The sequence below is a fragment of the Ictalurus furcatus genome, chromosome 11, assembly GCF_023375685.1.
Source record: "Ictalurus furcatus strain D&B chromosome 11, Billie_1.0, whole genome shotgun sequence".
NCBI classification, from domain to species: Eukaryota; Metazoa; Chordata; class Actinopteri; order Siluriformes; family Ictaluridae; genus Ictalurus; species Ictalurus furcatus.
Genome location: NC_071265.1, coordinates 26,247,598 through 26,273,545, shown reverse-complemented (window position 1 = coordinate 26,273,545; position 25,948 = coordinate 26,247,598). Strand labels below are relative to the sequence as shown.

The 25,948-nt window shown below is 39.5% G+C and overlaps 1 protein-coding gene across 1 annotated transcript; it reads left to right on the top strand.

Moving 5' to 3' along the window:
- The first annotated feature begins 1,156 nt into the window (after positions 1-1,156).
- slco2a1 (solute carrier organic anion transporter family, member 2A1) lies at positions 1,157-25,427 on the top strand. Its single transcript, XM_053637078.1, has 14 exons — positions 1,157-1,469; positions 8,012-8,149; positions 8,857-9,019; positions 11,718-11,942; positions 12,045-12,143; positions 13,506-13,642; positions 14,033-14,108; positions 14,598-14,762; positions 14,882-15,083; positions 17,615-17,762; positions 21,431-21,600; positions 22,251-22,315; positions 24,106-24,226; positions 24,518-25,427. Exons 1-14 carry the CDS (start codon positions 1,410-1,412, stop codon positions 24,636-24,638), a joined length of 1,890 nt encoding a protein of 629 aa, XP_053493053.1. The 5' UTR covers positions 1,157-1,409; the 3' UTR covers positions 24,639-25,427.
- Positions 25,428-25,948: the final 521 nt, after the last annotated feature.

Below are 25,948 nucleotides of genomic sequence, written 5' to 3'. Positions count from 1 at the left end.
ACCTCACAATATTCCGAGGAGCTTGCAATTTCTCGAAATTACCACAGATTTTCTGCAGATTTGGGCCAAGACGCATCGTGTGACGTTACAACAACGCACATTCGGCCGAAGCCCTCTTCAATTCACGTGCGTCAATCATGACTAGAGCTAAAAGGTAACATTCCATCACTGCAAAAGACCGTGCAAAACAATTTCACGCAATTGCAATTTCACCAATTCGAGTAGTTTTCTACAACAACAAAAAAAGCACCAAAATCTCTGCAAATTGTGAAAAATGCTACAGCAAAATCAAGCATTTAAAGCAACAATCACAATTTTTTTTGTGTGTGTGTGTGTGTGTGAAACCTCAGTGATATCCTGTACTGACTGATATAGGTGTGAAGTGTCCACATACTGTTGGCCATGTAGTCTATATTAAACCCTATAAGAATTCATTTTTTAGTACTGCACGTGTAAACTGAACGTGTAAATGAAACACTGGGGGTGTTTACATTGTAGTTGTACTAGCCTGAGCAGTGATCATGTTTTGTGTTAGTAAATTACTACAGTCACAACACTTGTCAGGAATCACAACCTGTGCCACGATGGCACTGCGCTCATTATGAAATGCCATCAGTCCTCACAAGGTTTACCAGAACTAACTTAGTGCGTGACGCAAAGTTGAGTGCGCAAAATGACGTACTGAGAAGGCGAGTTTGCAGAAATGACAACGCGGAAACATCGCATATCGTGTACCTTCACGCAGAGAAAACCCGCGGCGACGTCCCAAACCGCATTGTACCCTACCATATAGGGACTTGTGTCCAAATACAACACTTCCTGTGTTGTATTATTTATATTGACATTTTATTTAGTATGGTACTATAAGGTTTGGGACGCAGCCCAGGTCCCATCCTCCAGATGTGGTCAGACGAGTGATTGGTTTTTGTTCTCTCTTTCTCTCTCTCTCTCTCTCTCTGTGCAAGTGAGTCGACTCGCAGCATTTTCACCTGTACTCTAAAACAAACACGATGTCACTCATCTAAAGCACGTGTGTAGTCTTAACACGTTTGTCCTCTGAGATACACGTTTATTGCATGACGGACACGTGACTTTTCTTTCCCCACACAGTATTGTACTGTATACCTAACTCTGGAGGCACCCTTTTCCGAGTAGTGAATCGAACGAATCTCGATTCGTGAGTCATACTGATTCACTCGCGCCGAATTCACGGTGTAGCGCGTGCGGCGGTGGGCAGAGTCCCGTGTTACATCACCGCGTGCCATAAAACCCAACAGCGTGCAGAGCCCCGGACTCATACTGTATATCTGCACAAACATACATACACACACACACACACACACACACACACACACACACACACACTTACTTTACTACACTTTACCTGAGGGACCTCAAGAGGACCAAACATGGAGATACACAGCAATGACATTAAGAAGCCAAAGTCTTCTGTACTTTGTAACATCAAGGTAAATTCTTCTTCTTATTATTATCATTATTGTTGTTGTTGTTGTTATTATTGCTATTATTATTATTATTATTATTATTATTATCATTATTATTATTAGCAAAATTATTATTATTAGCAAAATTATTATCAAAATTATTATTATTATTATTATTATTATTATTATTATTATTATTAATAATAATAATATGGTTCCACAGTAAGAATTTCTGTATAAGTTATAATATTTTATGTGTTTATTTAGTATTGTATGCTGTAATAGGTTCACAAGTGTATCCAGCACCAGTGCCTTTTAACCAACCTGAAATGTAGCCAAGGCTGACTTCTTTCTGGCACCAGCATGTCTAATGCATTAGTTCCGAGTTTCTCAGCTCCCACTGTCCTGCACACAATCAGGTTTATCCTGCACTCACACACTCATCCAACACATTTAAAACCTGCATGACCTGGATCAGGTTGTGTTAAACAGGTTAAAAAAAAAAAAAAAAACAACTGTTCGTGCGGGACAGTGTGTCCAAGATTGGAGCTGAGAACCCCTGCTTTAGTTTTTCACTCCTCTGTTGCACAGTCTGCTACTGAGCCTTGCACAGAACCTACATCACACTGAGCATCAGCCATTTCTCCAAAGTGTTATTATGGAAAAGACCTTTCTGTATTCTTTCCAGAACACTTAATACATTTCATTTGTAGACTGTCTCTAGAGTGATTAAAATTAGAATTTGTCATTATATACTCAGCTGTAGCCTGTGTAGAATATAAATAAGATCGAATGATTTTTTGGTCAGACGTAAGAGAATATATTACAAAATATTCATTTACAGCCTTCATACTTTGAGTGTATCTCTGTGAATTCACGTCTCTGACTGTACATTGTGTTTTTATGAACTGTGTGTGTGTGTGTGTAACTGTTTATCCATTTCTCATGAGGGCTTTCATTTGGTTTGCTGCTTGCATATTCTGTACATCTTGCTTGCTTGATCAATTGCCATTAAACTTCGATCCTTAGCCAAGCCTTTTTCCTGGCACCGAATTAGAGTTCACTGCAGTTCAGGTGAAATTAAAAGTGGACTCGCAAACTTTTATTATCCTGCTTTAGTTTATCTGTATGGCACCTAGTTAGTGTCTGCAAATAAATAATACTCATCGTTAAAGACCGAATAGAAGTTCAGATCATATTGATTGTGCTTTGGTTAGCTTTGAAGCTCTGTCATGTTCGTAGTGTGTAAACATCATTCGACAAAGGTATCCTGGTGATACACAAGTCCATTTTATTTGTAGCCGTGTTGTGCCAAGTGACTTCCAGCTTTTCTAGAGTATGTGTTCTATTTTGTCTCAACTACACGGTGTTCTGGTGTCAGTATTAGAAGATAACCTGGACAAAGTGTGGCGCAGAGTCTCCTACACTAACTAAATAATTAATGAAGAATGCACTCTAATGTCCAAATCTTCTCTTAGTTGGTGTGCTGTTTTGCTGTACTGAGGTTTGTTTACATCCAAATCACTGCTGCCTGCGGGTGATGGGGGGTGGGGGGTGGTGAGGGGGGGGGGTGACGGGGGGGTTACACCTCATCCTCTGTTTCTTCGTACATCATACACACACTACTTATGCTTGACACGCTTCCAGAAAAGGTGTACACAGAACGATCCCTAGTGGTGTATTTCTGTGGTGCGTCTGTTTACAAAACGTTCATCTTGATATAAATGAACGTGAGGAGCTAGCGATAAATCAACGTCGTAAGGCTTAATTCAAGACTATGACGTAGCGTTAACTCAGCGGTGTTATTTACAGGCTGGTCATTTTGCTGTGCAGTTCAAAGGTGCTGTGCAGTAACAGTGTGTACTGCCATGTTTATATACTGTGTGAATGAGTTAATTCAGTGTAAGTCAGTAGTCACGGTATATGCGTGCCTGTGTGTGAAGCAAGGGAAGGGACACAGAGATAAAGAACAAAGTGTTCAGTGACTATGTAAAAAAAAAAAGAAAAAAAAAAGGTCCCTGTACTTTCCTACTAATGAAAATTCTGACGTTATAAGGTGCTGTGTGACAATTCTATGATTTTGAGATACTGAGGCAAAATTCTGTCTATTAATAACGTCAATGCAGGTATAGTTTCTAACGTTAACTGATTTTTCAGGGAAAAAAAAAAAGTAGAGCCTTACAATTCCACTGTCTCGAATGTTAAAAGATAACCGTTTGAAGTGTTGGCGGGATCCAACATTTTATTGTTCCGTTTTATTGTTGGTTTCGCTCCAATTTCGGCATAAACTACTGATCAGTATGCTTGCAGATGAAAAACTGAATACGAAACGTTAAATGGTTGACAGCACTGTGCAGTGCAGAGGAAGGGAACGGCTGGTGCACAAGAAACATGTTTATCTTGGTTAAAATCAAATTTTAAATCCTAAATTTGCTAAATGAATATATTTCATGGTGAGTGAGTCATCTGCAGTGATTGAGTGTGACGGACACGGATAAGGATTGTGTCGCGTTTTTGCTGTTTAAACGTGTGGCACAATTTCAACCCTGCGTTGTTTCGATTTTCTGGGGTTTTACATTCGCAAAAGTATGCAGGTGTAAACTAGTACAGGTGTAGGTGTGTCATATATCTGGGTTACAGGTCAGTCCAGGATGGTGTGAGGAATTGGTCTTTACTCTTGTACAAGCCTGTCCATTTCTGTGTAAGTTTGACTGGTCATTGTAATTCCTGGAAGTTGTTTTTCCATTACACCACGCTGTGAAAAGGATGAAATGTCAGTTGAATTGTTATTCATTTAAGACAGCCTATTCTTCATTGTCTTTAAATGATACAAGTGTATGTCTTATCTTGCTCAACTGGAGTAGAAGAATGGCTTTGTTTTTCTTAATTCAGTCCTAAGAAAATCTTCTGCAAGCTATGAGCCAAATGCTGGGCAAGAGAACACACTGATTATTTCTAAGACATTACGGTGGAAATAATGACTTGTACTGTAAAACCTTTGAGTTATTTATTGTTCTAAACATGTCTGGCACACAGAACTCTCCTTTCTCAGCTTAGCATGTATTAGATAAGAGAAACATTAAAGCATTTTGTAGCTAGCCCTTCCCCTGATTCTTCACTCACAGTAGGGCTCTGGGTGCACCACAATGGAGGCCAGTATGAGATGCTTTCGCAAGATGTGAAACACTCCTCCCCTCACATCCATAGTGTTCTCAAAGTGAATGCATCCTAGGCTGGAGCTAGAACTGGAACAGAGAGGGCTGGTTAGATTTGAAGCTTTCATATAATTTCAGAAGGCATTCATGAGAAATAACTGTATACATTGAACTAAAAAAAAAGACTGGACCAGTAGAGCTATAACCAACATAACATAACATAACTAGCAAGACCACCAAGGTTATGCTAGTCCACCAGTATGGAACGAATGGTCCATGTCTTACACTAGATTGTAGAAGAAGAAGAAAAAAAAAAAAATCAGAATTGGTACAGAATAAATGCAAAGATGTTTTTCAAAGGAAAATAAAAACTCAGATTTAAACTTTCATTCCATTTACTAGCTTCCTAGACAGCTGAGTGCAGACCTGCCAGGACATAACTGCTTGACAGGAGGATAAGAGAAATATGTATCTGAAAACAATCTTTACGACAGCTCGCGGTTCTGGTTATCCTCCAAGACTTTGCAAGTTATTTGCACAATCACTTCATTACAAAAGAAAGTAATATGTGTCTGCACTCACCCGAGGCAGTTGTAAGATTGTCATTAATGACTCAATGAGCGATAAGTACAGGTGTCATCGCCACACTGTCTCCCAGAACGATAAGAGAATGAGCCTGCCAGCTGTAGCTTGCAAGAGATCCCATTTGGAGTCTGAGAGCTAATATACCATAGAGTATACGCAGAAGTTATGACGAATGTTTATAGCTCAGGAGATAAACTATCTATCTATAGTGGCGGTGTCAATCCGAGAGCCTTCGGCTGTTGAAAAGATGAAAACGCCCTGCTACAACTTTGTTGCAATACAACACTTGAAATGATCCAGACTTGCTCTGGCATAGCCAGGCTAAATAAAGAACATTTTCCTGCTCTGTTTATACAGTGAATTAAAAGGACATCATATCAGTCCATTCAGAACGCTAACAAAGGCATTCGTTAAGGCCAGTCGAGCAAAACAAGACTATTAGAGCAGGTTCGAATATGAAAAAGCATTTGCTGCAACACTTTAGCAACTGAAAGGTTATTGTGCTTATTGTGTGCACCAACAAACCGTAAACCAAATAATGAGCACCTTAGAACTGTTCCAGGAGATGATGGGAGGCTTAGCGCCTGCCCGTAGCTGGCACGGAACAAAATTTGTCTTGTGTTTCGCAGAATAAATCCAGTCCAGATCTGTGCTATGAGATTTCCTCTTGTTTCTGTGCTTTTTGAAATATCGTCTCAAGTCCTCCAAACCAGACATGAGTGAGAGAATATGTAGCATCTTCGTGTATCTCTCTCTCTCTCGATCCTTCTCAGAGTGTTCTGGGAGCTGATGAGCTCTGATCTCTGCCACATCTTTGACAAAGATGTGAATAAAAAGCCCTCAAAGCAAACAATCCCACCTGCACAGTTTAGTACTTCTGACTGCAAAGCGCAGGTTGAACAGCGTGCATTATCATGGTTTCAACCCCTATTTGGTAAATGCCTGTTATGTGACAGATTCACCGTTTTACCCTGCACCTTTGGGGAGTGAACTTTGCCTTTTCGCACAGTCATACTCAATAACCTGAAAAATAGATCCTTCAGAAACATTTTTCACACTTGGAGCCTTTTTTTTTCGTGCTCTGATGAAGACAAAGCTGTTTAGCTGGGTAATTTAAAACAGAGAGCCTCGCACTCCATTTGAAATACACACTCTGTTCAATTACCAAGTGACTCTTTGGCACAGTGTTGCATTAACCTCAATTCAGTGCTGTTTTAGGAACGTTGCCGTTGCTTATGTACAGTACTGTGCGAAAGTGTTAGGCGCATGCAAAGAAATGCTGTAGAGCAAAGAAGCCTTCGGAATAATTCAATTAAATGTTTTTACGTTAAAAAAAAAATACCGTTAAGTGCAGTAAACAGTAGTAAATGAAACAAAACCAATATTTGGTGTGACACAAAAAGTAAAAATAATAAAAGTAGTCTCCAGGACAATTGGCGTAGTTTTATAAGGAAATGAGCGGTAAGTTTTATCGAGCATCTTGCAGAACCAGACACGGTTCTTCTGGAGACTTTGACTGTCGCACATGCTTGTTATTTTTGCAGCAAAACCCAGCGGTCTTCATTGTGTTTCTTATCTGAAAAGTGTCTCTTATGTAACACGCTGCTTTATTTACTGATATACAAACATTTTTCTGTAACATTTCATTTCGTGCTGGAAAACTTTGGGATGTTTGGGAATCTAAAATGTTTTTGTACTGACTCCATAATGTAGAAGTTTTTTTTTTATAAAATAAAAAAATCTATAACAAAGTTTGTACTAAAAAAAAAATAAGATAGGTTGCCTAAAACTTTTGCAAAGTATTGTATAGTGGCACAGTGTGAGGGACAGAGGAAGTGGGCACAGTATGAGGGACAGAGGAAGTGGGCACAGTATGAGGGACAGAGGAAATCGTTCTGTACGTCTTGAGGTCAAGATTATTTTGTGCTCAACTTGCTTATCATCATTTTCAGTAACCGCAGTGTATCCGGAGCCCATCCGGGGAACACTAGGTGTGACGTGAGAGTACGCTCTGGATTGGATGCTAGTCCATTGCAGGGTACCATGCACACGAAATCAGTGCCACTATCTGTATCTGTTTAGTGCTCCAAATATTCATACCTGTATTAAAAACAAAAAAATATTAAGCATCCTATTAATATCTGTATTTGTTTGTCTGGTATGAGTCATTTGTTCATATTTGGTTGCATTCCTAATGAGCACACGCATTCACACACACACATTCGCTTCTTGGGGCAATTTAGAGTCACTAATTTGCCTTGTACCTCCGGGTTTGGGGATTCGGTTCCCGCCGCTGCCCTTTGTGCCGGAGATTGCGTTTTCTTCTCGTGGGGTTTCCTTCGGGTACTCCGGTTTCCTCCCCCAGTCCAAAGACATGCATTGTAGACTGATTAGCATCTCAAAATTGTCCATAGTGTGTGAATGCGTGTGTGAGTGTATGCAGTTGTGCCCTGCGATGGGTTGGCACCCCATCCAGGGTGTCTCCTGAATTGTGGCCCATATCCCCTGGGTTAGGCTCCTGGTTCTCCGTGACCCTGTGCAGGACAAGGATAGATGGATAATCCACCTACTGCCATGTTTTTGGAAAATAAAATTGTACTTTTGAACCCTTAGGAAACCCACACGGACACGGGGAGAAAATACGACTGAAAATGACAAAGACAAAGTCTCTTGCTAATGGACTAGTACTGACATTTCTGCCGCATTGTCTCTATTTATTTAGACAGTATGTTGATCTTACTGGATACAATGCAAACACTAAAATGTTTATTGTATCTTTTTTTTCTTCTTTGCTCATTGGCTGACCTGCTCTCTCTCCTCTCATAGTTCTTCGTGTTGTGCCATGGCCTGCTCCAGCTCACTCAGCTGCTGCACACAGCGTACTTTAAGAGCACCATCACGACCATCGAGAGACGTTTTGGTCTTGACAGTCTGTCCTCAGGAACCATCTCCTCCCTTCATGAGGTGCTCAATGCACAGCAATTAACACCACACAACTTAACCATGAACTAGTCTGAGTTCAGTGTCAGGAAAGCAAAAGTTTAAGGCTTGAATTTCTTTCTTCCAGTCCAAATTTGGACATTTGGCAACATTAGTATTTCCCTTAATGAATCCCCATTAACTTTTTTCAGTTTCACTTTTCCATGACACGTGCGGTTTGTCATGACTGTCGTGATGATTTCCTTTCAAACTGCAGACACTATTACAAAACGTCTTACAGCATCTTGACATTGCCATCTAGATCACAACAGGAACTGCAGTAGATGTCATAAGTAGCACATAAAGAAACACGTACACATATACTGGGTACTTTTTGATCCTAAGAGTGATTCAAACGCCAACTGTAAAATTTCCAATCGAACATAAAATGTAATGGTGCCATATTTCTCACCAGTAGCAAATTGCCTTCTGAAGGTTCATCCTCTTTGAAGTGATGTCTGTACTGAATAATTAATGTTAGTTCACGTTCATTTAAAACCCCAGCCAAGATTTGCCGAAACATTGCTACTCTGAGTTAGTAAAATTAGTTAAAATATGCTATCTGAGCACGTTTACCTTGCTGCTGTTTAGCAATTCAGCAGGAAACCTGAAATAGAGTTTAGTTCCCCTGTAGCCTGTCCTATATATGCAGAGTAATGAGACGTGTGTGTATGTGTGTGTTTTCTGTGTAGGTGGGAAATATGGTACTGATAGTGTTTGTCAGTTACCTAGGAAGTCGTGTCCATCGCCCTCGTTTTATTGGACTCGGAGGCATGATGATGTCCATCAGTGCCCTGATTCTGACATTACCTCACTTCCTGTCTCCACCATACTCCTATGACTCCGTCCTGAAAGGTGAGCACACTCTACCGCCTGCATCTCTGACCACTTTGACATGGTGACAACATTGTAATTTATAAATTAAACTGAATGAAAAGTATTTCAGTGGACCAAGCCGAGTACTTGAAAACGACCGTAGCAGAGACAATAAATACATAGCCGCAGTTTAACAGCTCCAGTTTTCTACACATGAACCAGCTCGGCTTCTGTAGCAGGTTCTCTGTTGTGGTTTATCCGATCACATTCATTTATGCAAGTTATTTAACTGAAGACAACTCATTGGACCAGAGACTAATAGGAGGGCTAGAGATTAGCTCATAAAAGGGGGAGATTTCACAGATTTTCCTGTACTTTCACAGACTTAATGTTTGAAATAATGTTTAAAGACCAATGGCCAGAGAAACTTGCATTTAACCTCTCTAAATCAAATTCAAAACCGAGTTCTTAAATGTTCACTGTTCAATGCACTAGGCAAAACCGGTCATGTGACGCACCACTGCAAAACAAAACTGTGTACATTTTTTATTGTTTTGTTTGAAAGATTTTCATTTTGTACTGACCTTCAGAAGCTACATGAGATCGTTTCCCAGAAGACAAAATAATAACAATTTACACCGGGTATCATCCTGTTCAAAAGTTTACTTCCCACCTGCTCTTAATGTAGTGTTTTGCCTTCTCGAGCATCGGTGAATGTTTGCACCTTTTGTAATAGTCGAGTACGAGTCCCTCGGTCGTCCTCAGTGTGAAAAGATGGATCTGAACGTCATATTGCCGCCGTTGGAAAGGGCTCAAATATGCAGAAGATGCTGGGAAAATGCTAGATCTTTCTGAAGAACAGTGGGCAGTTTAACTGCTCAGGACAAACGAGGGACTCATGAACAACTATCACATAAACATAAAAACAGTCGTTGTTCATCCAGGTAACAACACACAGTATTAAGTATTAAGAATGTAAACTTTTCAACTGGTTCATCTGTGTAAATTCAGTTATTATTGTGTCTCGTGGACTATATGTAAACATCCGCTATCTGAAATAGCTTATTCAGGGCGGCACTAAATAAAAAAACATGATCCCTCTTTTTTTTTTATTATTATTAATTATTAACATTTTGCAAATTCTGCAAGGCGTATGTAAACTTATGACATCCACTGTACAGTCATGAACTAATCATTAATTAATAATTAAGCATTAAAGGTCACTATCCCGCCATGCACGTTGCTTATTTGGACCTTTATATGCAAGCGATTTTAAGTGACAAATTTTAGTTGACTCCTCTCGGTTTAAATACTTGAGGGTGTACACACTAAGAAAAAAACAACAACAATTTCTCAACAGTTCTTTTTAAATGGTTAAAGGTTCACGCATCTTATCACGGTATCTAAAAATTTAATTTTCTTTTGTAGAGTTTTACAAACCTTACGGGTTGAAGCAGAGGGACAAACTAAAGAGCCCTTTGGCCTACGCTTAAGTGGCCACATTTAAGCATTTAGAATCCGGGCTAAAAGCGGCTCAAATACATCCTACCATGATTTTTAACAATCATTTCATTTTTTGGGGGGTGATTGGGTGAAGGTGAGCCAACTGTAAGCTCTGGTTCATATCATGCCTGTGATAGGCAACTTTATTGAGCTCATTGCTATCATTCCACAGTGATATGTGCCAGAGTAAAATGGCTAGACTGGCTCAACTCTGTTTAAAATTGCTCTAGATACTCTCTATAAAACATATCCTCAGGGCCTTGAACTCGTGAAGATAATAACCACGCGTAGAATCAAAAAGCAAACTAGAAAACTAGACAAAACATAGTGGGGGTCTAAAATAACATCCACCCATGGGAAAGATATTGTAAACAGGACAAGGTCTTAAGAGCTCTCCTGTACCTTTAGCAACAGGAAGTTGCTTTCAGAGCCTCTGCACCATGGTGAGCTACATCTCCTCTTCGCCACAGCAAAAAGACAGGTTTGAATAAGCAAGTATGAGAGATTTGAGAATTAGAACATGAGTAAAGAACAAATTGTATTAGAATCAAGTAAACAAAAATATGAAGAGTTAAGATAAATAAGATAAAAGACTGGGTAAAGTCGACGAGTTCTGAAAATAAGAAGTGTGGGCAGAAGTAGAGAGGAGGTCATAGATTGTAAATGAAAAAGGTGTGTGGAGTGTATTTAGAGATTGCGAGGGCTGTGTCCCAACAGGCATTAGCTGCAAGACATTAATCTCAGTGCAAATGAAAAAAATACAAAATAGGGGAGATTAGAGCACCCTGGAATTATGGATAGCACATTTTTCCTCCCTTTTTTTTATCATGTTCTTGTGATATCTGCTAATTATATGACCTGGTACTACCAATGAGAAAAAAATTAGTCATGGGTTAGAAGAAACACCGAAGCACTACTTGTTAACCCTCTATGTCAGTCAGTGTAGTTATTACCTTTTAATGTAAGGATGCAACTAAACAGTCATATTTAAACAGGCAAATTCAAACATGTCTCTCAGACAGATGCACACTGTAGCCAATCATGTGACCTTCAACAAGGACTGAACATTTCCATTTGAAGTTAATGCTGTTTTGTTTCTGGATTTGCTGTTTGGCTTGTGGTTGGATAATGTGGTTGGAACTTATTGGGCACAATAACCAACATGTAAAGTTCCAGTTACATACTGAGGTACAACTTATTTACTCATGTTAGCATGTGCCTTTCTGTCCCACAGAAAGCAGGCAGGACATCTGCAGTGTCCATGTTCTACATGTCAATATATCATCTGCTGAGGCATGTGGTAAGCTGGACACCCACAAGTTTGTGGACAATGCAAAGCTGTGGGTACTCATGGCCACGGCCCAAGTGATGTTTGGAATTGGTTCTGTCCCAGTTCAACCCTTTGGGATCTCATATGTGGATGACTTTGCTGGGCCTGGCAACTCCCCACTCTACATTGGTAACTACTTAGCTGTTCAGATCTGTAATATTGCCTTGGCAGAGGGTATACACGCATGCATTAGTGCTATGTTTCTCATAAGAATGTATTCCTTTGCTCTAGCCATACTCTTTGCCGTGTCCGTGTTCGGGCCTGCCTTTGGTTATCTCCTAGGATCTGTGGTACTGAGAATCTATGTGGATGTGGACAGAGTTAATGCAGGTACAGTTTCTTTTTCAACAGACAATTCTTCTGATTGAATAATTAGTTCTCGGTTTCAGCTGCCATGAACACATTTTCATATTTCTTCCCTCATGATTAAAGCTCCTGATGAAATGCTTGATGATTGGCTGAGGAGCAGAATGATATTAGCACAGGGAAGACAAAGATGTGCAGAGCATGGGATTGCATACTGTGGGGTCTGCTAAATTAAATGCATATTTCATCTTTAAGCCTGACAGATTTATACAGCCCCAGTCCTGATTTCAGCTCTGCTGCTCTGTCTGTGAGATGACAGATGCCAGATATCACATTAAATGGGCAGGATATTTCTGTCCACTTATGCCTTAATGATATACAGTACCTGTCAGTGCTCAGATATGATACATGGCTGGTATTTATACAGAAAGGATGTCAAAGCAACTGGATTAATATAGTTAATTTTTTTTTTTTTTTTAGCTTTTTATTTTTAATTAATGCTAATACTGTAATCTGTGGAAATAAATGGAAAGCCTTCCCGGCAGATTGGAGGTTATTATGACAGCAAAGGGGGACTACATCTGAAATGGGATGTTCAAAAAGCACACATGGGTGTGATGGTCAGGTCCACAAACTTTTGACCATATAGTGTATATGTAAAGTACTGGTCACTACCTGCATATGACAGCCGTCTCTATCTCTATACAGCATATAAGCTGTGGGGTGGTTAGATGGAAGTACTTTCTCACAAAAAAAAAAAAAAAAACCTCCAAAAAAGCCAAGCCCACCTAAATCACCCCAAACCATTTAGCAAAATGTGTTATGGTCCAAGTTAGAAATTTTGGGGCATAATAACAGAGAACACCACAACCACAGTGAAGCATGGTGGTGGGAACATCATGCTGTGGGGCTGCTTCTCTTCAGATGGGGCTCTAGGGAGTTAGAGGGAATTATGGATAGCTCCAAATGCCTATCTATTTTCTCTTTGACAGCTGAAGACAAAGAGGATTTTCACCTTCCAGCACGATATTGATCCAAAGCACAAATCCAAGTAAAATAAATAAATAAATAAAACAATAGGAACGGCTTCAGAAGAAGAACATCGATATTTTGAAATTCCCTAGTCAGAGCCCAGATCTAAACGTTGAGAAAACCTGAGGAACAACTTGAAGAAGTCTGCGGAAACTTGATGATGATAACCAGAAGGACAGAAACGTTTGAATACATGTCTGGCAAAGGAGTGACAATATTTTTCATATTCACTGGAGAAAGTGTCTGTTAAAATTGTGCTCTACCAAAAAGAAATCAGCAATTGGCTAGGACTTCCTTGAGATGAAACCTTGAAGCCGTACTTAAACCTATACTCATGCTTTCTTTCTTTTGTAGCAGGGGCTCAGGAGTTGACCCCAATTGACCCTCGCTGGGTTGGAGCGTGGTGGATGGGTTTGCTGGTCTCTGCTGGGGGGATGTTCCTCACCTCCATCCCCTACTTTTTCTTCCCCAGGGCCATGCATGTAGATAATGTGAGTCCTGCTATTACCTATCTACTTTCACACAACCTTTGCACTGTTTCGCTCTGGCTACTGAAACTTCCTGAAATATGGGATTTTATTTTTAAAGCCATTGCAGGAATAGTACGAATGACTACCTCATACTCTGAAATACTGATAAACTGAGAATATTGTCTCTTCTTATACTGCTAAGTAAAACCTATGGCCTGAGATGAAGTTAAGCACCTTGTTGTCCGTTGTCACTAATGTGAGATTATTATTATTATTATTATCACACATTTCCTCCAGAATGTAGTTCTTCCTGTTTAAAAAAAAAAAAATGTATACATGTTCCAAAGGTGCTGAATACCGGTCATTCACAAAAACAAGGTGGTTTTATTTCAAAACTGTGTTATTTTGCAGAGCATTGCAAATGAGCGTGACATTTTGAAAGACAGCCACAAGAGTTCTGACATCTCCATGCTGGAGTTCCTCAAAAGTAAGTACACTGCTCCCGATCATGACTGGTTCAGTTTGTGGAACTGTGACACGCTCGGACAGTTTTGTAAATACAACTGACAAGGATTTCCACCACACGTCTGCAGTGACATGACTCAGGCTCCCAGGTTGTCAACAATCATATGCTCATTGCTTACTCAGGTAGATTGCACAGTATGCTGCCTGCCAGGCTCTTTCTTGACTCATACTGGCTTTGGGTTGTGCTGAAACAGGATCTGACTACATCTTAGGGGTTAACAGCTCTGACAGCATGACTTGTTCACATATTTTATTTCTTTCTTTCTTTATTTATTTAATCAGGGACAATACACATTAATAATACAAAAGAAATGTAATATATGCCAGATTTAGCCAAATTGGATCATTTTCATCTGTAGTCCCAAGGCAGGTTGTTATAATGACCAAATAGAAAACAAATAGAAACAAATAGACCATATATATTAGAAATGCACATGTGTTTTCTGCTCAGTGTTCCCACGCATGTTTGTGCGGCTGTTGCTCAGTCCACTCTTCTTGCTGCTGGTTCTGACCCAGTGCTGCTTCTCCTCGGTGATGGCCGGACTCGCCACCTTCCTCAACAAGTTTCTGGAGTGGCAATACAGCACTTCAGCTGCTTACAGCAGTCTTCTCATAGGTGTGTTATAGCTTCAAGCAGAGAAAAGATATGGACACTGATACGTGGTCTCTGTACACTGACAACACAAAAGTCTAAATTTTGCCATGATGATGAAAACGTGTGTGTTGCTTGTCCAGGTGCTGTGAATCTGCCTTCAGCAGCCATCGGGATGCTGTGCGGGGGTGTCATTATGAAACGCTGGGGCCTATCACTTCGAGTCATTCCACGTTTCTCTATGGCATTACTCACCCTCTCCACAGTGCTGTGTGTTCCTCTGTTCTTCATGGGCTGCTCCACTCAAAACGTCTCTGGGGTTTACCCAAACAAGGGATCCAGTGGGTGAGTTACACACAGCGAACTAATAATTACATTAATCTATGTAGCATCCACTATTTACACCCTTGCACTATTTAGCAAATGGAGGTCCCAATGACACCTTAGATTTTATAGCAATAAGGTTGTAAAATATATCTTAAAATAACTCTCCGTTATTAGTGATATAAACAGCATACTTTTGATGGCCCAGGTGGGATTGTAAATAAAAAAAAAATTAAACAGGTAACATAGACCCCGAAGCTTTTAATTGCTCTTAGGCAGTGGTGTGTTGTAACAAAAGTGAGTCAGAGGTCACTCTAGATAAATGCTGTAAATGTAAATGTTCCCAGATGGCAAACTGACATTGGGTCAACAATGGATGCCATTGGGTTGTTATCAATAGTGCTCCTTTGTACATGTTCAGCCAGTGTTAGGTCAAGTTTGACAGGGTTGTTATGAAAAGTGTTTTTTGCCAACATTGCTGCCTGGGTAAAAGTAAAAAAAAATAAATAATAAAAAAACACACACACACACACAAATAAAACTTTAGTTATAGTATTTAAGTATTTTAGGGAATATTTCTACTTTACAGAACTGTAAGTGTTTGTCAACTTTAAGTAGAGTAATAGAATAGTTCTTTCTCCAACTTCAGTCTTTTGTGATCGTCAGAAATATACAGTCATTCAGACACCTTCACTTAATGCATCTTTTACTAATTTCAGCTGGAGCTGATACAAACTAACTTACAGGATGACGTCCTATGTTTCTTGGAAATAAGCTAAAAAAACTAACATTATTATTTCAGAAACTGACTGAAAAAAAGCTATGCTAAATTGCTCCTAAGTGTGCATGTGTGCATGGTACCCTGACTGCATCCCATTCGTGGTGAATCCCGGCCTCATGCCCAGCGTTCCCGAGATAGGCTCGGGAACCACTGTGACTCTGACCAAGATAAACCTCTGAGCCTGAAGAGAAACGAATGAAAGAAAGGAAAAAGGATGAACCATCTGTATAAAAATTTATTTTGTGCAAACCTGCGTAAGAGTATACTTCCTTGTGAAATGACCCAGTTTCTTCTGAAACCATTCATCATTGTGCAGCGCATCTCTAACTGTGTACTCAGCTGTAAACATTCATTTTGTGGCACTCATCATTGGAGAGGATAATGCTATTAGCGTTCTAAGGAATTACAAACACTTGAGTTGACACAGATAAAAGCACACAGCTCTGGCATAAAAATCCCAAAACAAACATATTACATATACAATGAGGGGGAACATTTCCAACTATTTTAGTGTTTTTATGTTTTATTTGGATTCTCATAACCACTGATCGCACTGATTTATATGAGAACTTCCTGCATTTTTTCATAAGTAGGGCTTAAATGAGATGTTCAGCCAGGCTTGGGCTAATGTTCTAAACAGCTGTGCCTTTTTGAACTGTACAGCTGGTTGAGTGCTGCTCGCTGGTTTTACCAGCAGTACTAAAACACTCTAGAAGTGAGTTGCTCGAAGTCACCAGATGATGCCATAGACTAATTTGAATATTTGCATGAGCAAGTCACATGTCAAAACATGGACAGTAGATTTTCTGAAGGCGGTCAAGCCAACTCTTTAAATATTTACAAAATACTATCATTTCTATCAAGAATGCAGACACAAAAATGCAGTGGTAGGGTATAACTAGACATGATGGAAATGGTTACAGATGGATTACTTGTAAATACAGCCAAGAAAAGTGTTCAAAATTAATAACAAAGAAGTGCATGGTTGTGACAAACAACAGCGCACAGTGACTAGTCACTGGGAACAACAGTGATCAGTGATTGGTTGTTGGGAACAACAGTGATCAATGACTGGTTGTTGGGGACAACAGTGATCAGTGATTGGTCCTTGAGACAAACAGTGATCAGTGATTGGTTGTTGGGAACAGCAGTGATCAGTTATTGGTCGTTGGGAACAACAACAACAAATGGCAGTGGTAACTTAGTGGTTAAAAATGTTGGACTACTGATCAGAAGGTGCAAGTTCAATTCCCAGCACCACCAAGCTGCCACTCCTGAACCCTTGAGCGAGGCTTTTAATCCTCAACTGCTCAGTTGTTTAAAGTGAGATAAAGTCTCTAGATTTGTCGCTAGGTTGTTGTTTGAAAGGAAGTTATTAAAGGGGTATAATAAGTCACCAAATCTAGCAACAAAGTCACTGGCAAAAGTCATTGGCAACATTGGAACTCACAGTCATAAATGTAAAGTCATAAAACCTTCCCAGTGGCCTTATGAGGTTCAGTTGCAGTGTCCTTTAAGTTTCGGGTAAGTGGTCCTGTGAGGATGCAGAATATTATATGCTCCTCATACTGCACCTACCTCCTTACTGGTACCAAATGAGAAAATGGGGATTAGTGTACACAATGGACTGTTTTTTACAGCGAAATAAATTTACAATGAAATAAAACAGAATGGGACATTAATTAGGTTAGAGGTCTGACATTCCTACATTCCTTGTTTGCCTATATTCATGCTACCAGTGCATTACATTAACGACAAAATCTTCCTACAGGCTATTTTTATCCTGCAATTCCAACTGCTCGTGTCCGAAGAACGTTTTCAACCCAGTGTGTGGGGAAGACAACATTGAGTACCTTTCACCGTGCCATGCAGGCTGCACAAGCTTTACCAAGGACCCCAAAAACAAATTTTGGATTCAGGTGAGAGGACTAGATCCCTAAAAGCCAGACACTAAAACTCCTACTAATGAACTCTTGATTTGGTTTGTGGCTGCCATGCTTTTTTAGCACATAAATACACTATATACATAGCTACACTATGTGGCCAAAAGTATGCGGACACCTGACCATGACCCCCATACGTGGGTCTTTCCCAAACTCAGTGTTGAAAGCGCACTATTGTATAGAAAGTCTTTGTATGCTGTAGCATTACAATTTCCCTTCACTGGAACTAAGGGACCCAAACCTGTTCCAGCATGACAATGACCCTGTGCACAAAACAATGTCTGTGAAGACATGGTTTGCCAAGTTTGGAGTGGAACAACTTGAGTGACCCCACAGAGCCCTGACCTCAAGCCCACTGAACGCCTTTGGGGAGAACTGGAACACCAACTGCTCCCCATGCCTCCTCACCCAACCTCAGTGCCTGACCACACTAATGTGCCTAAATGGGCAGGAATTCCCACAGCCACACCCCAAAATCTAGTGGAAAGTCTTCCCAGAAGAATGGTGGTTATTACAGTAGCATCAGGAGTACCAGCTTTAGAGTGGGAAATTCAACAAGCACATATGGGTGTGATGGTTAGGTGTCCACATACTTTTATCCATATAGTATATGTGTAAATACATATACTTTCTGAATGTTAGTGGGAATGTGAGCCTTCATATTCTATTGGAGCTCATGTAGTGCCACAGTGGAGCTTGAAGGTCAGCTAGATTAAAAATAGCACAACAACCAAGTGGCACACTGATAATTAATGGCTACATTCAGTTAATTACTAATAAGCTGCCTACACAAGTTTAAGTAGACAAAACAACTGGTACATTTTAGAAAGATTCTCATGGAAGGACAAGTGTGTGGTTATCAGTCTTGGGGTTTCTCCTATTCAATAAAATAAAGATCAATTACAAAATTACAGAATCCCTTACTGATAGTCCATAGTCATTGCTAGGGACATTATGCTTCTACATGTAAGTCCTACTCATTTTTGTCCACCCACAGAAAGCGCATATTTAGCAATCAACATTAACTAAGTTAGCCATCTTCCTAAACACAGCACATTGCTAATATTGCCAGCTAAGTAGTTGGAATGTTGTTCTTCAGCTTGAGCAGCATTAGCTGTTTGACTTTAGTAGCGCTCCATGTTTGCTAATATATATATAGAGTATTTTCTGATTAAAAACTTGTTATGGTATAACTATTGTATAATCCAGCAGATTCAATCAAAAGGTGAATTAATCAATAAGAAATGTTTTGTGTCTGTCAGAAACCTAAGGATAACCTTGGGTGTGTTGTAGTCATGAAAATGTCAGTGCTGACAGTATGGAAAGGCTAAGCTGACAAAGTAATAGATCACGAGTGTATCAGCATTTAAGCACATGATTAAGAAGTTGTATCCACAGAAGTGCAATAAATAAGTAAAAGTTTGTGCTTGTGTCAATGACCTAGGATAGATTTGGCCTAGGATTGACTTGGCCTAGGAATAATTTGGCCTAGGGGTAACCTTTTAAGAAAATAAGTTGACTGAGCTTGAGCCACAATTATAAACAACACATGATCAGAATGAGTGAATTGTGGCGAAAGCTTGAGGTGTGAATAAAAGAGAAAGGGGGTAAACCCCGCCTGAATGAGATCATTATTTCAGGAGAGTATGAAAGCTTGTGAAATTATTGTATTCATTCAGACTATCTGCAGAGGTCTCAGTTTTATTTGACTTATATAAAGCTTGACCTTTTGACATCTAGAACCCCTTGTCTCTGTAAGTTTTTTGACTTAGATTGGAGAGATTTTCTACAACAATAACAACACAGTTTATGCTATATTCTGAATATTGTAATTTAAACCTAGCCCAAGAGCTATAATATTGTGCAAACCTATAGCCCTCATCTCTAGCAAGCTTGCTGGCATTAACTACTACAGTTGCAATCAAAATTATTCAACCCCCATTGCAATTCAGGTTGATTGTCAAAATCTACGGACTTTCAGCTGATTGCAATGTACAAATCAAACTAAAGCAATGGAAATAGTTCAACACAACGAATGCCTCTAGTGGTTTCCCTAAATACAACTGAAAATGCAACTTATAATGATTTCTCCAGTCTCAAAATTATTTAACCCTCTGGATAGAATCCCTCACAACAGCACAAATATGCAAAGCAGGTGTTGTCTCAAGCACATCTGATGCAACTAATCAAGGGCTTTATTAGTTGCAGCAGGTGTGCTTGAGCTGGAACACATGAAATACCTGAACTGGCTAGGGGTAGAAAACATTTGAAATACCTGGGGCAGAAAAAGGAAGCTATCAACAGCTGCAACCAGATTTCTGAGAAGGCAGGTTGTGAAAAACTCTCGAGTGACTGCAAAAGACCTGCAGCAAGACAGTGGCACCAGGCACTGAGGTTTCAGTGAGCACAGTAAGGCGTGTACTAAATGCAGAAGGTTTACGTGCCAGACTCCAAGACGTTCACCACTACTGACCCAAAAGCACAAGAAAAGTCGGCTCAAAATCTTATAAATAATCCACAGAAGTTTTGGGATTCTGTTCTGTGGCGCAATGAAGCAAAACTGGAACTTATCTGCACGATGGATCAGCGGTATGTCTGGAGGAAGAACAATGAAGAAAGATAACTCTGTCCACAGTCACGCATGGTGGTGGCTCGGTGATGCTCTGGGGCTGCTTTGCATCCTCTGGCACTGGAAACCTGCAGCGTGTGGAAGGCAAGATGGATTCATTGAAGTATCAGGAAATCCTAGGAGAAAACGTCATGCCGTCTGTGAGGAAGCTGAAGCTTGGGCGTCATTGGATCTTCCAACAGGACAATGATCCCAAGCATACCTCAAATTAAACCAAGGCTTCGTTGCAGAAGTCCTGGAAGATTCTACAGGGCCATCACAGTCACATGACTTGTACCCCATAGAAAATCTCTGGTGGGATTTGAAGAAAGCGGTTGCAGCACGCAAACCCAAGGATATTACTGAACTGGAGGCCATTGCTCATGAGGAATAGGTTAAGATTCCTCAGGAACGCTGCCAGAAGCTGTGCATCTCGTATACAGCAGGTCATAACAGCAAAAGGGTGCTCTCTATATATTTTCCAATTATACCCTTCCACTGCATTTTTGTGTTTGCATCTTTGATAGAAATGATAGTATTTTGTAAATATTTAAATAGTTGGTTTGACTGCCTACTAAAGATGCTTGCCATGAAGGGGTTGAATAATTTTGAAAGTGGAGAAATCATTGTAAGTTGCATTTTCAGTTGCTTTTGTGGAAACCACTTGAAGCATATGTGTATACTGTAGTGCATGTACAAAACATAACGGATCTTAATGAGAACCGGCTTGAACGTTTCCACAAATTTTTTTTTAAAGTTTTCTTTGAGGATTTTCTGGTTACCATTACATACCACCACAACTGAATAGGGCCGTCTTTCATAGATAATCATCATCAGAATACAATTATATCAGGAACCAGTAGGGACTCCATATTCCACTAATCTAATAATCACAGACACAAATAAAAACCCATTAAGAAAAACACATTCCACTATTCTATAACATTTTAATCTATGAATTTTGATGTAAATTTGGGAAATTGTGGTTTCAAATGCAGTAAGCACACTCTGACAGCTCCTCTATTTGTCCACACAGTCCTTCAATAACTGCAGCTGTGTAATGGTGGGTGCTGGTATGGGTGGTGCACGTCCCGGTCACTGTGCCAACAGCTGCCCTCACCTCCTCCTGCCCGTTATCTTCCTCATCTCTATAGCAGCCTTCATCGCCAGTTTCACACACAACCCTATCTACATGATGGTGCTAAGGTACAAACTCACACACACACACACAAACACACACACACACACACGCACACACTTTAGTATATTTCAATGAAAAGGAGTCACTGAGATAAGAAATAAAGTGTGCAATTATTCAACAGCAGTTTGTCAGTTTTTATTTTTTATTAACTACATGTAGTACTTTTTATTCATTTATAGTTATATTTTGATGTGGAACATCTTCCAAAAACAAGTTAATTCTTGTTTCAACAGCTATAAACAGTTTTTTTTTTTCTTTCTCTAGAATTTAATAAGACAAAAAGAAACCCCAGAAATTTGAAGCACTGAAGGCTTTTTGAAAAATAAAAGTTATAGTTTTACCTCTGTTACAAAGCGCTGGCACGGGTAGAAAACTTACAAGTCTCATACATGCACATCTCTGTGTACGTTGTTACTATAGAAACAATAGAGTAATTAAATGGGCATGTTAATATAAACCCTGTAGCTGGAACTACTGTCTGAGCTGCTGTTACAGAATATTAATCAACAACTTCTGACCAATCAGAATCGAGCATTCAAGAACTCTGAGGTATAAATCATAAAGTCTCGCAAGACCCAGGTTTTAGATTTCATCAATGATGCAAAGATGTTTGAAACTCAGTGAAAACATGATATCTGTATTTCATTTCATGCAGAACAGTGCCCCAGGAGGAGAAATCTTTTGCCATAGGAGTTCAGTTCCTACTCATGAGAGTTCTTGGTAAGTAGAAACCTCACTCAGCACTGGTTAAGCATATTTTCTTTCTTTCTGTAGACATGCAAGAGGTTTGAGAACATTTGGCAAGTCTCCTACTGTAATGATATAGACACTGTATCTCACTGCTACTGGGATGAATAGGGATGATTAGCTGCATTCAGGTGGGCTCAGTAGACTTAGATGGAGTATGAGTCACACAAGAAAAAATCTGCCTTCTTTTTAAGGCCAGTCCTAAAACAAGGTAATGGGTAAAGTTGACATGCTCAATGCTTAGATTAGAGTAGAAAAAAGGATACACTCCACCAAACGTCTGTGCGTTTTACTGCAAGTATTTTAGTACCCCCTAGTGGTGACTCAGTAACCTTTACGCTTCTAAGCATAAACATAGGAGTTTACATCCAATATATTCCCACTGTTAATTTAACATCTACAGTCTTTATATTAGCTCAGCATAACATAAAGTGAGTCATGCACTTTTTTTTTTGTATAAATTTAATACGCTTGTGTCCATTTCCGTGCAGTGCAATCTTAATTTGACAGTCCTGACTGGATTCATTCTCAACTTAATGATCCTGTGATCTTTATATTCCTGAAACAGTTAACATTATATCATTCTTTGCATGATTCTTAAATCCTTAAAGTCCTGGCTTCTTATTTATTTCTAAGAATATCATTATTCATTAACTAATATAAATGATTCCGTGCCTACCAGTAATAGCAAAGATGTACAGTATGGTTATAAGAGTGAGGAATGAGAAAGTCTGTACTCACTGATGACTTCTGTGAGCTTAAAGGGTTTCCTCCTGTTCTGAAGACACCATGCACTGCATAGATTTGCACTTTCCCTGATATAAAACACCACATGCAACTTGTCAGCTCATTAACAAGAGCGCATTAATAAGAGGTTCAGCCTCGATGATCTATTGAAAGCTAATAGTGAATGTGTTTGATAAGTAACATACAATAAATAACAGAGCAATACTACAGGGTGTCCCAAAAGTCTCCATACACAGGGGATTATGTTTGCCAGCACCATGTCGGTTGTGCCGTCATCGGTGGATGTTCGTAGACATCCGCTTCCTGGTTGGTCTGCGACACTTCCAGTCTTTTTGAATTTGTTAATAAGTTTGGTAACATTGTCGTGTGTGATGTGCTCGCCATGTTTCCTATTAAAGTCCATCGCAACGTTCTGACAGCTTCCCGATCCAGCCATGACAATGATTTCAATACATTCTTCTTTTGTCAAAGGCGTTCTTAAAGGCTATCTGAAAAAAAAAATATATATATATATATATATGTAATATAAACGTATGAATAATACTGAAGTACAGTACAGTTAAGTTGTTCCACTGTGTGTACTTACTTTATGGTTTGAATTATTCTTCCTGATAGGGAAATTTATCATCATATTTAATGGTAATCCAATACCATAGTAGATATATACAGGATAACAGAAAAGAAAAGCGAGCCAGAGAGAACTTAAACCCATATTAGAGAACAGTGGGTTCATAAACAGCCTACAGCCATAAATCACATCACTTTCATAAGTGATGTCTTACCACAGGGCTTTTGTGCATTAGTTTCACCCCTGACCTCTTACTGAGAGGACTGAGGTCTGATTCACCGGAGTTAAAAGTTTAAATGGTAAAATGGGCATTAAGGCCTACCTGGCACACGCTCAGACAGTAAAAGCTTCAGCTAAATGGGCTCTATTTATTTCATTTAAAAACTGCATGTCAGGGTTCTACTCGAGCACGGAGTGAAAGTAATTGCTTTTCTGTGTGTATGTACAGTGTGGCTACCGGCTCCTGCCATTTTTGGGATGACTATCGACTCCACCTGCATTTGGTGGAAAAGAATCTGTGAGAAAAAGCTTGGCTGTGGTTACTATGACAACAACCTCTTTAGAAATAGGTATGAGAATGCTTTTACTTGACCTAAATGCACATGCGGGTTTGTTTGGTGCTGAGAATAATAACCTAACGAATACTGCACATGTACATTTCTGCAAAAAAAATTAACTACAGACGTTTATGGGAGCACAAACCTAAGTGGTGAAGGAATCTTCTTAGCCTCTGTGTTATTAAACACGTGTTTGACTCCCTTTTATGGCACTGAGAAGATGACTGTAATATAGTGACAGTGAATAATGATGATGTTTGTGATATTCAAGAAGATGATGACGGTGACGCCTGTGGGTTGCAGGTATCTTGGTTTGCAGGTGATGTTTAAACTTATAGGCATCGCCATGCTGGCTCTGATAGGCTGGAAGGTTGGAAGAACCCGAGAGTACAGTCTGGAGAAAAGGCCCGAGGGAGCACTGTGATGCTCTAGTCCCTCTCAGCACGTTCATTCTGTAGGAGATACCCGTCTTCAAGAGTCCGTTCAGCAAACCAGACCATTGACGCCTTTTATTACACGCCATCTTCATTCATGGCCCTCCTGAAAGGGTGTCTCTGTAATGCATGGATGGATGGATGTTGTCTTCCACTTTGCACTGACTTGCAGCCATATCCTATAGATGAAGCTGTCTAAATCTGGAGAGTTCGTGCCAGTGTTCCATCTTTTCACTTTATGAACTGTTAGTTAAAGATCAGCAATGTTCACGTGTTGTAATACTAATTCTGACAGACGTTTAATTTTTCATTCTTCTTCAAGAAGATGATTTTTTTTTTTTTTAAAGACTTTTAGACAATTAAAGTATATACTGCTGGTTGGAATGTCCTGGTTACTCACTCAAGAAAAAGAAGAAACCTGTACCTCTGTTCAGTCTTTATTAAGTGTACTGAATGTATTGTGGTGGACTCATGATTAAGAGGTTTCACCCTCCAGTTGGTGGATATGTGAAGAATAAGTAATGGATCTTACAACGTCATGAAAATGACACATTTAAGTTTATAGGTTTATTGTCTATAATAGAGTTACAATATTTAAGAGGCCTATAATTGGTCATGCAAGTAAAACATTTAAATGTATTATTAGCGTTTACTATATTTTGTTATTGATGGAAATGGGTGTGTTCAATATTTGTAAATATGTATTTTTGTACAAGTTAGGAAGGTTATATTGTATAACCTTAATTTTTTTCACAAGTAATAAAATCCTGCGAACACAAGTTGTCTCTACTTTGCTTGCGGTTGTAAAAAAAAAAAAATGCAGCTGCAGCATATTCTGAGTAGCACAGTGAGGCTACATATACATAAACATATAACTTTTGTATTTTTGTTTAATAGCTTTATAATAGTTTTGTTTATAATAGCTTTGCCTCACAGTTCCAGGGTCCCTGGTTTGATCATGAGCTCAGGGTACACTCTGTGTTTCTTCCGGGTACTCCTGTTTCCTCTCCCAGTCCAAAGACATGCATGGTAGGCTGATTGACATGTCCAGAGTGTCCGTAGTGTACGAGTGCATGTGTGAATGTGTTCGTGATTGTGCTCTGCGATGGATGGGCACCCCATCCAGCCTTACATTTACATTTAAATTTAAATTTATTCATTTAGCGGACGCTTTTACGCAAAGCGACTTTCAAATGAGGAAATACAAGCAAAGCGATATATCAAGCGGAGAACAATACATGTAGTGCTACCGTACAAAATTTTTTATTTAGTTCTAGAAAAGCAAAGTGCGCAGGGTAGA